The sequence below is a fragment of the Equus przewalskii genome, chromosome 21 (assembly GCF_037783145.1).
Source record: "Equus przewalskii isolate Varuska chromosome 21, EquPr2, whole genome shotgun sequence".
In the NCBI taxonomy this organism is placed as follows: Eukaryota; Metazoa; Chordata; class Mammalia; order Perissodactyla; family Equidae; genus Equus; species Equus przewalskii.
This window is the reverse complement of record NC_091851.1, coordinates 8,884,581-8,900,084: the sequence shown is the minus strand read 5'-3', so window position 1 is coordinate 8,900,084 and position 15,504 is coordinate 8,884,581. Positions and strand designations below refer to the sequence as shown.

Genomic DNA, 15,504 nt, shown 5'->3' with positions numbered 1-15,504 from the left:
GAACACTGGACCAACTGGATATTTCCCATATTCCCAGAAATGGCATGGTACTTTATTGAGCACATATTTTGTTTTGAGCACTGAAGGTGGAAAGGTGAATAGGACAGATGAGGGTTCTCCCTCATGGAGCTTATATTCCAGTGGGAGAGACACATGGCAACCAAGCACATGGGACAGACATCATTTCAGATTGTGATAATAGCAGCAAAGAGCACTGCAAGCCAAAATGGGAGTTTGGACTTCGGTCATATGTGTGGAAGATCTCCTAGCGTGGACGTGACATGGTATGCTTTATATTTAGAAAGATCACTGGCTGCCGGGTCCATGCACCATAGAATGCCACCAGTTCAAAAAGTAAAAAACGCACTTTCACCTCTCAGTAGACCCCAATATCAATCTTTTCTACTCAAATGTGATGTCCTGAATGAACTCCCTTGATTACCCTTGTAGGAAAAACGTTCTTTTAAAAAAGAATTTTAGAAAAATTCTATTCCAGGGGAGTCTATGAGATTTTTCATCTCCCTTCTCAGGAGACTTATTCAGGGGTAGTAGGAACAGCTTGCATAGAATAGAATTTGTTTCACGAGCCATTTCTCAGGTCATTATTATAATTCCTTAGGCAAAAGATGATTTTACAAATACCTCAGAAATAGACGTTGGAGCTTATAAGTTTGAGAAGCTGATGAAGCTTGCATAGATTGTAACCTTGTGTCCCATAAAAATGCAGCTCATTCATACCTGCTTTGCAGAGCAGAGGAGACAACTTGAAAGGAAAACTTCATGTTTCACAATTTTTTAAACAGATGAAAGCAAGAGTTATTCAAGGCCGAGGCTGAATATAGTAGAATTTATGGGGTATCATTTGCTATGGCACACATAATATCAAGTGAAATGAAAGAATGGGTTTGAAGAGATTAAAATGATAAGAAGTACAGAATTCCCCTTTTCTCTTCTTATATTATGACTAATTCTAGAGGCCCTGCTAGGAAAATCAGTACTAAGTTGAAAAAAATAAAGAGAGGGGTAAGACAGAACCACTGCGAGAGGTGTGCCAGCACAGAAGTTGTGTTATGAGCCAGGGAGCTTCAAATTTACAGGTTCCAGTTGTGTCTGGAATGATAGTATCTAAATCTTTAGGAGTAATTGTTCTGTCAGAACCCAGCTTTTCTACATTCCCAAGGGACTCCTTGGGCCCGCCCCCCACCCCTACTCTGTAAAGAAGATGTTAAATGGTGGACTGGATGTTGCCGCAGTTGCCCCAGGTCTATTGAGTGTGGCCTGTGCAGGAGGCGTTTTGTTCCACACTCTGAAGCAAGCTTTCTGACTATAAGTCTTCCAATTTTATTTTCTTTCTTTGGAGTTTGAAACAGTGTTGTTCTGGTACTGGAGTCTTTGAAGGAGAGGCACTATGGTATGTTCCATCCATCCCATGGAGATGTGAGGATGAACGATACGGCAGGCACTGGGCTAGAGCGTGGGTGGAGGGAAATCAGGCAGACCCAGGCTTGGGTACTGGCCTTGCCCCCTGCTTAAATTCTCTGAGAGCCACTTTTTCTCTTCTATAAAATAGGAAAAATTATATACATCTTAAAGGGAGTTTTGGGGGTTTGGGCTATTTTATGTGGAAGCCAGAGGTGGAAGGGCTCCTAAGGACAGCGTAGGCTCCCACCCCATGTCTACCCATGGCCACACGCATTATCATTGCTTCCCCTTCAAGCAGATGCCAGTCCAAACCACATTAGTGAGAGATAGTGAGTTTACTAAAGCTATATGACACAGTCAGACTATACTTTGCACACGTCTTGGCAGTATTTAACATAAATCCAAATTAATCATCTTTGACCCCTCCCTCAGTACACTAAAGTCACCGTCCATTCACAGGCCAACTCATCTTCATTCTTCTTTTTATTGGGCTGTTGTGAAGATTAAATAAGATACTGTATGTAAATGCTAAGTAGAATGACTGGGGCATAATAATTGCTCAATGAATCTTAGCAGCAGCAGCAACAACAACAATTTACTATCGTTCTAAGATTTCTGTCTAGTGGGGCCAGGTTTACATTGCAAATGTGAGCCTGGCCTATGTGACTTCTACACTCCTCCAAAGTAAAATATTACAGTTATGCTTCGCTTAACCACGGGGCCATGTTCTGAGAAATGCGTCATTAGGTGATTTCATTGTTTTGCGAACAGCACAGAGTGTGCTTGCACAAACTGAGACGGTATAACCCACTACACACCTAGGCTCTATGGTACTAATCTCATGCAACCACTCTTGTATACATGGTGTGTTGTTGACTGAAGTCTCCTTATGTGACGCATGACTGTATTTTGCTTTTACGCCAACAACCAGTGAGCTCCCCAACTCTTTCCCCACATGTCATTAAGTAATTTATAAAACATTTCTCTACTGTGCATGTGCCAGAGATTACAACTAGAAAACTTTACAGCAAGGGTGCTCTCAAGATAAGACATGACTCCTCATTTTCTCAAGTTCATGAATGTATGTTGATTGCTGTCATAGTTTGGCTTCCCCCAAAAGCAGATTCAGAGGCAAGAGTTTGGGGGAAAGTAGTTAATTTGGGAGATCATTTCAGGACACGGGGTGGGCAAGAGAGATAGATAAAGAAAGGAAGCCAATAAAGAATGTGTTATTGAGCAATTTGCCATTGTGGACCACTGGAGCTTAAGCCCACTGGGAAACTGCATAGAGCATGCAGCCCAGCATTGTCCCACCCAAGGGCGAGCGAGCTGGGGCATTTGTCCAACAACTCTCGTTAATCATTGGTTGAAGAATACTTGTGGTGGCCTTGATTCCCTGACACTTTGGACCTGACCCACATATAGGCAGAGTGAGCTCTGGACACCAGAGAGAGCCCTCAGGTAAAAGGCTGCAGATGCTGATGGTTGTAAATCAAGCCAGTGTGCAAGGATGGCACATACCAAGGGGACATATATGGGGCATTGTCAACATCTGCTGTGTTACTCAACTTATTAATATGCCACATTATGTATATATACATATATGACAAAACCAGCCTTGTCCTTCTAAACTACTGCTCAGACTCCACCATCTTAGTGACAGGCTGTGGACACCTCTCTGTTGCCTACTGCAGTGCCCTTTTGCTCTCCTGAGGGAAGCCAATGGCATCCTCTTTAGCATTCCACTGCCGTGCTCACTGCAGTAACAGGGGCCAGTGTCACTCTTATTACTTAACCTGTTTTATCTTTTGTGAAACTCAGCCTTTAGCTAGAATTGTCTGAGTGGTTGCTCTAGCAATTGCTTAACGGTGAGGCTCCTTCAGCTCATTTCTCTCAAGTAATTTGATTTCATCATGCTATCAGAATTGCTTTTATGGGTTAGAAAGAGGCCTAGGGGGAGGGGGTTGATGGAAAGAACTTTTGAAAATAAAAAAAGTAATTCATTGCCTTATACTTCCCCATGTCCACCACACCCTCCATCTCTATCCCTCTGTCGCCTCCCCACCCAGGACAGAGGGATGTGTGTGTGTGTGTGTGTGTGTGTGTGTGTGTGTTCAGGGGGATTGATGAGGAACGTTTTCTGAGAAAAATGCAACTCATTTCACACTTTATCTCCTTTTACGGGAGCTTGTAAAGTATACTATTTCATGTCCCTTTGGTCCCCACACCAGAACTTTTGTGCCAAGATGGAAAAATATTATGGTTATACTCTCCAAAAAAATCAAGCAAAGCGTAACTTTGCATTGATAGTCAATGTTGACAATCCCAGTTCACCTGATGTTAACATTTCAGTAATTCCTAAATGAGTAACACATCCCTTTCATTAGGACAGTCAGAGATGTTCATAGATGCTGAAAATCCCAAGTTTAATAACTGAATAATATTTTGGTTTTACTTGAGCTTGTGTGTGAATAGAAAAAAAGGCAGCATCATGCTTTCCTCATTTGATGGGGAGGGAGGGCTCAAAAGTGGATGTGAGTTTAACGTGTAGAGTTCAAAGGAGTTTGATGTTTTTAACTACTGCCTCTTAACTTCTGGTTATTTGTAGCAATTCAGTACCAATTTGGTGCTTATAGTCAATCTGAGGGCTAGTTAGCAAGGCAACCACTTTCTACGTAATATTCAGTGCACATGGTGTTTATGATTTCCTAAAATTGCCAGTATTTTATCACATCTTTGGGGCGAGTGCCCTACTGGGTGGGGCGAGAGTATGGACTAAACTCCCTTTGAGGTAAAAACAACTACAGAAGAAATTGTGCAACTGAAAATAAAGTGCTTCAGTGCGTAAACAGTAGTTTTTAGATTTATGAACTTTGCCTGCACATTGGTGTCTAGATTGTTTTCTTCTTACGACTACTAGAAAGGCATCCACAGTTAAAGCAGAGGTGGCTTCTGGTAACTGATCTCGAAGGGGTGTTGGGGAAAATGCAGGAGAGAGATGCCCTGGGCAGACTGTAAATGGTAGATGGGGTTAACATTTTAAAACATGGCTTAATTATCCTTGGTATTATGTTCAGGTTGATTTTTAATTTTTCGTAGTAAGAACCTCTTTGAAATAATTGATTTAAGGCGTTACCATATGCCTCTTTGTGATATGACAATCTGTAGCTATAAGCGGACCCTCATTTTAAGTTTAAAACAAAAGCTGTTCCATTGCTTCTGCCTCCAAAAAGGACAGTTTTGCTGGCAGAGTAAGTCATATCTATCTTGATTTTAGTAGAATATGCTAGAATTTCAGTAGAATATGTTTGGGTTTTATATCAAGAGAACAAAATTAGTTTCTACAACATGGGAGCCTATGGACAAAGTTAAAGGTATTGGGGAACCACCAACAGCAGAAAAAGAAACAAACAAAAAAACCAGAGAGCAAAATTGTGTATGGCAAGGTCAAAGCCAGATTCACTCCAACTCTGTTGAAAACATTCCAAGTCTTAAGTAATTCCAACGATTAGTTCAATGGCATAGTAGAACCTTCAATGAGTCATCATTGCTGTATATTTCTGCAATTTTATTTAAAAAGAAATATCTGCTTAATAACGGAGTGAAAGGAAAATGTCTGCCTAATAAATTATTTGATGTACCGTGGATGAAAACCATTGCAAACTCAACTTGCTATTTTGCTTTTTCCATCTTTCTTTTAAATTATTCTGATGTTCTGTTGACAGAATTTGTCCTCCCTTGGCTTAAGTACTCACTATTTTGTAGGGAGAAAATAGTGGGTCATAAAACTTTCTGAACTTCTAGCTATAAAATGTATTGATTAGCCTAAAGCTATCCTTAATGGCATTAAATGTGCTCAAGAAAATATAATCAGCAAGTACATCCTGACATGCTAACTAATTAAATACTTATTTTAAACTTTCATACACTTCTGGTGGGAGTGTAAATTGGTCCAGCTTCTTTAGAAAATTGGCAGAATCTACCAGAGTTAAACATCTGCATAACCTATGGATCAGTAGCTCCAACTCATGGGCATATACCCCACAGAAACAAGTGCTTATGTTCACCAAAAGCCATGTATGACAATGTTCATGGCAGCTTTACTTATAATAGCCCCAAAATGGAAACAATCCAATTGTCCATCAACACGAGAATGGGTAAATAAATTGTGAATATTCATTCCATGGAGTGTAACACTACAATGAAAAAGAATGAGCTTCTGCTATATGTAGTAACATGGATAGATCAGGCAGGCATAATATTGAACAAAATATAGACATTAAGAGTGTACTTTGTATATTCATGTATATGTAGTGTAAAAACAGACAAAATTGACCCATGATAATGGATGAGAGAATAGCAGTTACATTGGGGGTAGATATTGACTTGGGAAAAGGCAGCTTTATGGGGTATGGGTAATTGTTACATGTATGCATATATTTGTACATATGTAAAAATTCAGCAAGCAATTTAAACACAAAAGTAAATAAAAAGAAAAAATCACTCACGTTGCATAAGTCAATTTCACCATGTACAACAAAAGTTGATTTTAATAATCCGTCCTAATGAATAGGGAGCTAAGCTTTGGAATGCCAGCAGAAGAACAGATTCTATGCACACCCGGGTGCACACACACACACAACTCCCTGCATGCCTGGCCCTAAATTATTAATGGCTTGTTCAGCCTCATTGACCCTCATACTTGGAAGAGATTTTCTATGTCATCTAATTCAATGATTCATCTGAAGCTTGTCTGCAACCTTCCCTCTGGGTAGCCATTCTGCTTTTGTGAACAAGAGTCCCCCAGTGACCAGAATATGGTTGTGATCTCCTGAAGCAGACCTTACTGTCATCAGGAGCCCATCCCTGGGCAAAGATCTATCCTTGTCTATTTATCGATCTTACTTATAAGCTTTGGGGTCTAGCAGTTAAGTGGACAAAGGATTGGGATGTTGCTGTTTACTCTGAACATCATATTATATCTTGTATATATATGTCCACTGAAAGCAGGCATATTTTCAGGGATATTTGTCTTGATTTTTCCCCCCTTTTAGTTAATTACAGCATATCTTCCCACCAGGAACTATGTTTTCTCATACATAGCTTCTCAATAGTTCTCCTCAGGAATGAAATAAGATAATGTGGATATATCCTTCTATTTGCACATCTTCTCAGAATCTCTTCACCCTCTCCATATTCTAGGGCTAACCACCCTTGTTCTCTCAGTAGTTAGCCTTTTCCTGCTGTCAATACAAAGATTCACAAGTCCACAATCCATTCACTCATTCATCACGTATTTATTGATCATCTCCTACGTGCCAGCACTGTCTTAGGGATATAGTGCTAACTAAAACCAGATGTGGTATCTTCCTCCTTAGGGCTTTCACTCTATTAAGATTAATAAAATATTTACATAAATAAGTGTAAAATTGCAACTATGATAAGTGCTGCGAGGGAGAGCTACATGGTGTTATGAAAGCATAAAAATAGGGAGTCCTCAGTGTCAGAGAGGTGTTCCCTGGAGAACTGATCTCTGAGTAGAAGACAAATAAAAGTTAAAGTAATCTAGGAAAAAAGGAGAGAAATTTCACTTCAGAAAGAGGAAACAGCATGAGCAAGGCCTAATGGCAGGAAGGCAAGAGAGAACATGCTACATTCAAAGAACAGAAAGAAGGCCAGTGTAGCTGGCGTGGAGAAAGCAAAGAACGATGCAGCCTGAGATGAGTCTAGAGAGACAGGAGAGAGCCAGAACATTCAGGGAGAGATGTTCACATTAATGTGGGGAGTGGCTGGAGGACAGAGTAGGCTTCAAATGTTTGTAAAGGACATTCCTTGCAAAGTAGCTGAACAAACAAACTAAAGAGAGAACAGGTTTTGAGAGAGAACTGCTTAAATTAGTAATTTTGGAATGGAAATATTACATGAAGGTCCAGGGTGTAATCTAAGGACAAGGTGGAATGGAGGTTGTTGTCAAAAATGAGCAGGTCAAGAAACTGGCAGGCCACGTGCTGGGTGGGTCCTCTCTTGGATGTTAAAATCTCCCAGGGTTATGGCAAGCACTGAGGTGGAGATGAAAACCATAACTCAGTGCCAGAGGCTTTGATGAATGTGGGAAAGTGACCAAGAGGTCACAAATAATTGAGAACTGACCGTAGTTGCCATGGTTCTATAAGAACTTGTATAATTTTTCTGTGGGGAATTACGTCTTCTAAAGGTTAATGCTGATGGCCATCGCAACTGAGCATGATTACAGTATTTATTAGCTTTATATAGCTCTATAAATTTATGATTTAAGTACTTCTTAAACATATGAAAAAGTTGGAGAAGAATTGTATAGGAAGAGAATAAATAGGGAAAACTAAGACAAAAATCTAGAAAGGCCCCTTGAAGTGTGTAATGCCAAGCTAAGGTGATAAAGTTTATTCTGTAGTAGCTCGAGAGTCAGCATAGGCTGCCATTGTCTTGTGTAGGGTTGTGGTGTGATGATAACTATACTTTAGGACGAATCACTTGGAAGCGGTGTGCTAGAAAGATTGTAGAAGAGAAGAAGACCAAAGGGGCTCAATTATGAATTGACTGCAGTTGTCAGGGTGAGGGCTGATCAGACCTTGAATGATACCAGTGGGAAAAGAAGAAAAAGAAGAGGTGGTGTAAAATATTTCAGAGGGTCATGTCTTTAGGATTCACTTGCTGGCAGGGAAAGCAGTGAAATACGGTGGTGACTAGGAGAGAGATAAAGCTTCAGGCAGAAACCAGGAAGTTAGAGAGGAGGTTCATTTTGTGGAAGAATACACTTTACATTTCTGGTTCTGGAGCACATCAAGGGGAGGTATCCAGCTGATTACAAATGTACGTGCTAAACTCAGGGAAGAGGTGGCCTGAAAAAGCCTTCTGTGGTTAACTGCTAACCACTAATGCCCATCCTAGCCTCCTTCTTTTGCTTTGCAGCCCAGGGGGACTCCTCCTGCTTTCTTCCCCTCTTTACTTTCCCCCATCTTCTCCATTAATTCCTTGCTGCTCATAGCTTACTTATCGGGACAAAGTCTCCTCAGCTCCCCACTTTATAGCTCCCTTCCCCGAGCATTCTATCTTTTCCTAGAAACCCTCCCTTTTCTTGCTTAGTTCTCTTCATTTGTGTCCCCACATCCCTAATGCGCTTGCCATGGGTTGCCTCTTGTCTATTTTCTCACCCAGACCTTGGGCTTTGGAGGACAGGGACTCATTAAAAGTGTCTCTTTTCTGGTTCAATAATAATTTCCTCAATGAACTAGCTAACTAATTAACTAAGAAGTTTTACTAATTTTAAGGGTTTTTTACATTTTGAAGCCTTCATTTAAGGAAATGAATGGGACAAAAAAATTCAAAACAAATCCACAATCTCAAATGTTGTAGATGAATTTACAAAGTTTCGAGAACTTGTGTACATTTTTTGTATGACATTGGTTCTCTCTGGCTTATAAATAAAAGTAAGTGGAGGTCAACCCTACTTTATTTTGTCCCCCTTCCTAATGCACTCTCTTAACAAAGCATGCAGGAAGTCAATCAGAAAAGCAACATTTATTCCTGGAAATGGGGACAAACACCTCCTCTCTCTTGCTCTTCTTCTCTCCCTCATTTTCTCTGAATGTCTACTAAGATTTGAACCATTAGTATGAACTATTGGAAGATGTATTTTCCTTCCAGTAAAATTGGGTCTTTTAAATCTCAGATCTCTCCATTTCAGCAACACCGCTCTCTTTCTACATCTACACAGACAACGTCAAAGGAGCCTCTCGGACTAGAAGACATCCTCACAGATGTGTTGATGGATGAGTCTGCTGCTGGTTAAAGCAGACGGTATAGAGGGAAAAAAGGGCTGAGTTTAGGATGTTTGAATGGCATACATTTAATGGATGTTTCTAGAAAAAGGAGCCAAGGGAGATCAAATAGGTAGTAGAAGACAGGGAAGAAAGCAGTGTTGCAAAATCCAGGAGGAAAATCTGCAAACCCATAGAGAAAGAAAGTAAATTAATGGTTGCTAGGGGCTTGGCAAGGGGAGGGGAGATTGGGGAGTGACTATTAATGGGTAAGAATTTATTTTTGGAGATGATGAAAATATTCTGGAATTAAAGGTGATGGTTGCACAACTTTGTGGAGATATTAAAAACCCCTGAATTGTACACTTTAAAACAATGAAAAATAAGCTTAAAACAAAGAAAATCCAGGAGGGAAGAGATTGAAACATGAAAAACTTAGTGAGCACATCTAATACTGGAGAAAATGAAGATTGATTGAAAGGCTATGGATTTGGTGATTAGGAAGCCAGTGATAAGCTTAAAGAGAGTAGTTTCAATAGAATAGTTGCTTCCAACTCCTCTTCTTTCTGCCCCATAAATATATAACCTCTGAGGTTATTCCTTCACATATTTTTATCTCTATTGGCAGAATGTCTGATGATTTTGCAAGTTCACAAATGTATGTAGTTTATATAAGCTAAAGGGACATTCTGGATGAGATTTAGACATTCTGATTATGTGTGCTCATATTCACTGGGACATAGTATAAGTGTGTAGTTCTTGCTGCCCTTCTAAAACCAAATCCATCCTACAAAATCTGGTCTGTTCATGTTGTCTGAATCTCAAACATCATCTCAAATGTCTCTAGACGGAGCAGGCATTACCTTCTTTGAATTCTGATAATAGCTTTCAGTTGTCTGGTTATTTGGCAAGTTGTTTGCTCTGTCTTGTGTCAGTTCATTGGTGGAGTACTGCAGGCCTTGTGACCCTGGGTCAGCCACATGTTTTCTCCGAGCCATATTTACTTGGATGGTAAATTAAGGGTAATAAACCTTAATCTGAGGACTTCTTATGAGAAAATTATATGAAAGTGCTTTGAAAGCTACGAAGCAAATGTCAATACATTTTTAATTTATATTGTTGTAGAATTGAAGAGGCATTTAAATCTTTTATTGCTTTTTAGCTCTAAACTGGTATAGGACCAGCCCCCTAAATGTCTCGTATGTATGCTCACAAACTTCACATCAGTGTATACTTTACTAAGGCCTGTCTGGCTCAGTACTAATTCGTTGAATTGAATACTCTTTAAATGAGAAAAATCTAGTACCATGCCATGATTGACTTCTCTATTGCCTTCTTTTATTTTTGGTAATATGTTTTATTCTGCTCTTCATTTAGGGTTCCCAAATGAGCCTGCTGCAGTCATTGCCCTCAGCACCATTAAGGAATGGCTGGCCAAGAATCACCACGAGGTAGGGGAAACAACACAATCAGGGAACATTCAAGATGATGTAATTTGATCTTCAATTTCAGAAAAGCAGATAAATTTATTCCATAAATATCAAGTAGACCTACTCATTGAGCCAAAGCTGGCCGACTATGCTTCATTTGGATTACATGGATGATTAACTATTTCCCTGTAATGAATTGACTGAAGGGATTATAGTGACTGGTTTTGGTGATAAAGATGGGTGAAATGATCAGATTCATTTAGCCATTATCTCAGTTTTACATCTTTGGATACTATGGGTTTTGTGTGCAAAAGAAAGAACAGGATGGATTTCATTTAGATTAAGAATAAAAGATCATCCTATGCTCTTTTCCTTAAAGAGTTAGATTATCTTTGTTGACAGAGGATTCCTGGTTTAGAGCATTTATTTCATATCCTGAGCTCTCTTTATAACTAATCACTTCTATAAAGTAACTTCCGAGTGTGAGATTGGAGTGAGTTCGGAGAACTGATAGCTAAATCATTACGATCAGGATTTTTTATGAAACTAATGCTTCCATCAGAGTATCCATCATGCCTGCTATTCTGCTTATCTAATAAGATCTTTGGGATATGTTTAATGATGAACAGGAGAATTACTCAAGTAAACAAAGCAACACAATAATTGGAGACACTATGGAGGCTTAGATTTCAGAGGTTAATAGGTTTCATAAAATGCAAAATCTTGTGCCTTTTTCTGCTGATTTTGTTTTTGCCCTCAGATATTCACATGAATGTTATAAAGAATTTTGTTCCATTTTATGATGGACCAGAAATTTAGCTTTCTCCTTGGGTAGGATATGGTTTATTTGGAAATGTTTGTGTATGGAAACAGGCTATGGGAGTTTCCTAATGAGAGATAGCTCTTGGTGCCTTTGTGTGTTTAAAGAAACAATAGTGTTCTTTTCCACTAATTGCTATAATTTCAACATATCTTAAGTGGGTATGAACATTGTTAATCTCAAGTAGAAGTAAAGGTCACATGGCCAAACATAAGCATTTTGGTGCTTGCTCTTTCTTCTTCTCTTACTTTGAAAGGCATATGACAACTTCAATTTAGAGGGTACCTTTAATAACCTCAAAGAAACAGAATAATAATTTAAAAAACCTAAAATAGCCAGTTTACAAAACATGTATTTGACATGTACTCTTTATTTTCATAAAGCTCTTGTGAAACATCTATGATAGAGATTGTTATCCTTATCCTCATCCAATATTAAAAGGTTAAATGACATACTCAAGACTTCAAATTAACAGAGTCAAGACTCTGACTCAGTTCTCCTGACTCCAACAGCCATTCCTCCTTGGAACGCTCTGGAGGCCAGGGAGAGAAGTTCAGGCCCTTGAAAGCTGGTGCCTTCAGTATGTCTCTTGGTCACAGTAAATGCTCTTCACCTGGGCCATCTGCTTTGCAAAAATGTAGAGTGTTTGATGAGTAAAAGTTGATAACTGAGCTAGTGTATTGGTGCAAATCCATTATTTTTGCTAAAATAATAATCCAAAGATATTCCCCACTGATTGAAGTTCAGATGTGTCATCTTGGCACGTGATGGAAATACAAATAACCGCACAAATCATCAAGGAGGTGATAATGAAGAGTAAACATACTGATTGCATTTACAGCTTTTTGGTGAATTCTACGGATGGACACTCTTCTAGTTAAATTATTCAGAAAATTATTTTCCCTAGAAATTTGTCAGCTTAGTGTTTCCCACTTTATAGTTTTGCTCCAATTTTCTTACTAGCCTACTCTGTCTTTGAGTCCTTCTTTTGCTATCATATTTTTTTTCTCATTTCTTGGGTCCCTGGTAGGAAATTTACATATTTTGGATTGAGGAACACATCTTAGTTGTTGCCATTGAAACTTCAAACGTATCCTGTGTTGATTCTCTCTTAAAAAGCTCTTTGTTTCAATGTGCATTGCCTAATTTAAACAAGCTAATTTGAACAAGTCAGGTTTTACTTAATAAATGAGTTATAAGTGGTATGACATAGATAAAAGCTATACAAACTGATTATATAGCAGTATTTTTATTTATTTTTGCTATTAAAAACAAAATAGGTTAAGGACTGATGAAAGAGCATTACTTCTTATTCAGTTGTCTCTTCATTGCAGTATTGTTTTGACATTCTGATTGTTCAAACTATTTATTCATTAATTCACTCACTTCATAAATATTTATTGAATTCCACTAAACACCAGACACTTTCCTAGATACCAGAGACGGAACACTGAAAGACAAAATCCTTTTCTTATCATGTTCATAGTCTAGGAAGAGAGAAACATAAACTAAGCAAATAAAGAAACGAGATAATTCAAAGAGTACTTTACAAAATCAAACAGGGTAGTTGGACAGTCAGTTATTGGGGGATGCAGTTTTAGATAATGTAGAGACTGTTCTGTAATCTTGGAACAAATATTTGTCTGATGGGAGGGAGCAAGCCAAGCCACACAGAGTTCTTGAGGTACAACGTTCCAGCCAGAAGGAACAGCAAGAGAAAACCCCTGAGGGCAGAATGAGTTTACTGTTTACCAGCAATGGTTAGAGAGTGTGGTTGGAGCAGAGAGACAGAAGAACGGCAGGAGACAAATTTGGACAAATAGGCAGTGATCAGATAGATCATAGAGTGTTGTGGTTCATGGAGAAACTTTCATTTTTCCTCTAAGTTTAATGAGAAGTTGTTGACGGTTTGGGACAGGGAGTGGCATGATGATTGGATTCAACTTTAAAATAACAAAAGTCTGGCTTAGCTGCTTGGAGAATGGACTTCAGAGATGTCAGAGTAGAAAAGAGAAAACCAATTAAGAGGTTTCTGCAGTAAATCCAGGCAAAGAAGAAGGTTCTTTGGAAAACAGTGATGGTGGAAAAAGAGGTAACAGCATCAGGTTTGGAATATATTTTGACAATAGAGCCAACAGGACTTGAGGATTGTTATCAGGGTAGGCTAGCTCATGCTGCACTTACAAGCAACCTCCAAATTTCAGTGCCATAAAACAGCAAAGGTTTATTTTTGCACACACTATTTGTATATCTTGAGTCAGCAGAGGGCTCTGGGTGAGTCAGGAACCCAGGCTGACAGATGCTCTACCATGTGAAATATCATCTATCGCGTGACAGGAAAAGGTAGACAATCAAGTAACAGCTCTTAAGTGCTTCTACAAAGGAATGTCACATATAACTTTCCCTCACATTTCATTGCTCAGAGTGAGGCACCCAGGGGACAAGGAAATGCAATCCTCTCATCCGTTCAGAATGGAGAGAACTGGATGTCAATGAAAAATAGTAATATCTCTCATAGCAGTAAGTCAGATGTGGGATAGTATGTGGGGAAAACAGAAGAGTCAAAATGACAACTAGGTGTTCAATCTGAGCATCTGGGTAAATTTTGGTGCATTTACTGAGAAAACTGGTAGAGGAATATGCTTATGTGAAAAACATAAAGAAAATGAGAATTATGTTGCAGACAGTTAAGTCTGAGATGATATTAAATATGTAATGAAGATTTCCAAAAGACAGTTGGCTATTTGAGCCTGAAGCTCAGGATAGAAGTCAGAAAGAAAGGCCTGGTAAAATTGATCAGATTATTGTAAATTTAACTTGGGTTTGGGTCTTAGTTTGAGATTGGTTGCAAGAAATAGAAATACACTCAAGCTAGCTGATATAAGGGAAAATATATTATATAAATGAACTATATTAGAAAAAGCTTCAAGTTCAGGGGCTGTAACTGGAGCAGGGTCTCATTAGCAACTGAAATTGCAAACTATAAGTCCAACAAGAAGCAAGATAGGTAATTTTCGTTTTCTCTCAACCTTTCTCTCTCAATGTCTTTCTTAACTCTGTTTCTCTATTAATTTTTTTTTCTTTGCGCGTTATTTTCCCTACTCATTTACCTGCTTAGCGTGGCCCCGTTATGTCTGTATCTGCCCATTTGTGGGTCAATTAGCGCTGCTTGAAGGAAGGCCAGGGTTGAGCTTGGTGGACAAAGTTGCATCTTCTGGGACTCTCAGCTGGGCAAGTTTTCTGAAATTTTCCTTTAAAAAAATTGAAGAATCTATGTAATGTGTTTCTCCCATCAGTGGCCACATCTCTCTCAGTCAGATTAGAATGTGATTCAATGGGGCACATCTTCATGACTTTTGACAGTCATACACCATAAATAATAGAAGCGATTACTGAGCCTTCACATTTAACCATCTGCTCACTCTCTGATTTCTAAACTATCAGGAAAGGACACTTCTTCTTTTCCAAAACAATAGTTGATTTGATTCTATTTAATTACACACATCTCCCCCAGCTTGTGTGGCTGGACACATCCACATCCAGGAGGCCTCAGTGGAGCTCTTGGGCCTAGTGGACAGGATGAGGAAAAACATGTTCTATCATCGACCACTCATTTGTTTCATTTGCCCAAAGTCTGAATGTGAGGGTGCTGTTGTCACCATGTATTTAAAGGGACTCAGGGACTTGAGGCAGGGAGCCCAGCTGAACAAATAGTACAATTGGCTCCGACTGCAATGGCTCTAGTGGGAGAGACGGAGCAGCACTTTAATGAAAAAAGGAAGGAAAATCCTCGAGAGGATGTAAGTGGGGCACAAAAATGACTTGTTGGAACTAAAACATATAATGACTTCTGATTGGAAAACAAAGAGAATCTTCACTACTGAGAATTGAATTATTGCTCTGAAAAGACCAGAGAGATGAATGGTCTTACAACACAGAACGGAAATACAAAGAAATAGAAATTATGACTGAAGAGATAAGGTAGGTGGCAGAGAGACCCGAGGATCAAACATGAGGTGGGCAAGGGACGAAAATT

General features: G+C 39.1%; 1 protein-coding gene across 8 annotated transcripts in view; it reads left to right on the top strand.

Annotated features, from left to right (window-relative positions):
- MACROD2 (mono-ADP ribosylhydrolase 2) overlaps nucleotides 1-15,504 on the top strand; it is a 1,868,269-nt gene that overhangs the window by 1,348,196 nt on the left and 504,569 nt on the right. For all 8 annotated transcript variants that reach the window (XM_070588786.1, XM_070588788.1, XM_070588789.1 and 5 more), the window contains exon 8: nucleotides 10,596-10,669. In XM_070588786.1, the coding sequence (XP_070444887.1) occupies nucleotides 10,596-10,669 (74 nt within the window). The remainder of the gene's footprint in view (nucleotides 1-10,595; nucleotides 10,670-15,504) is intronic.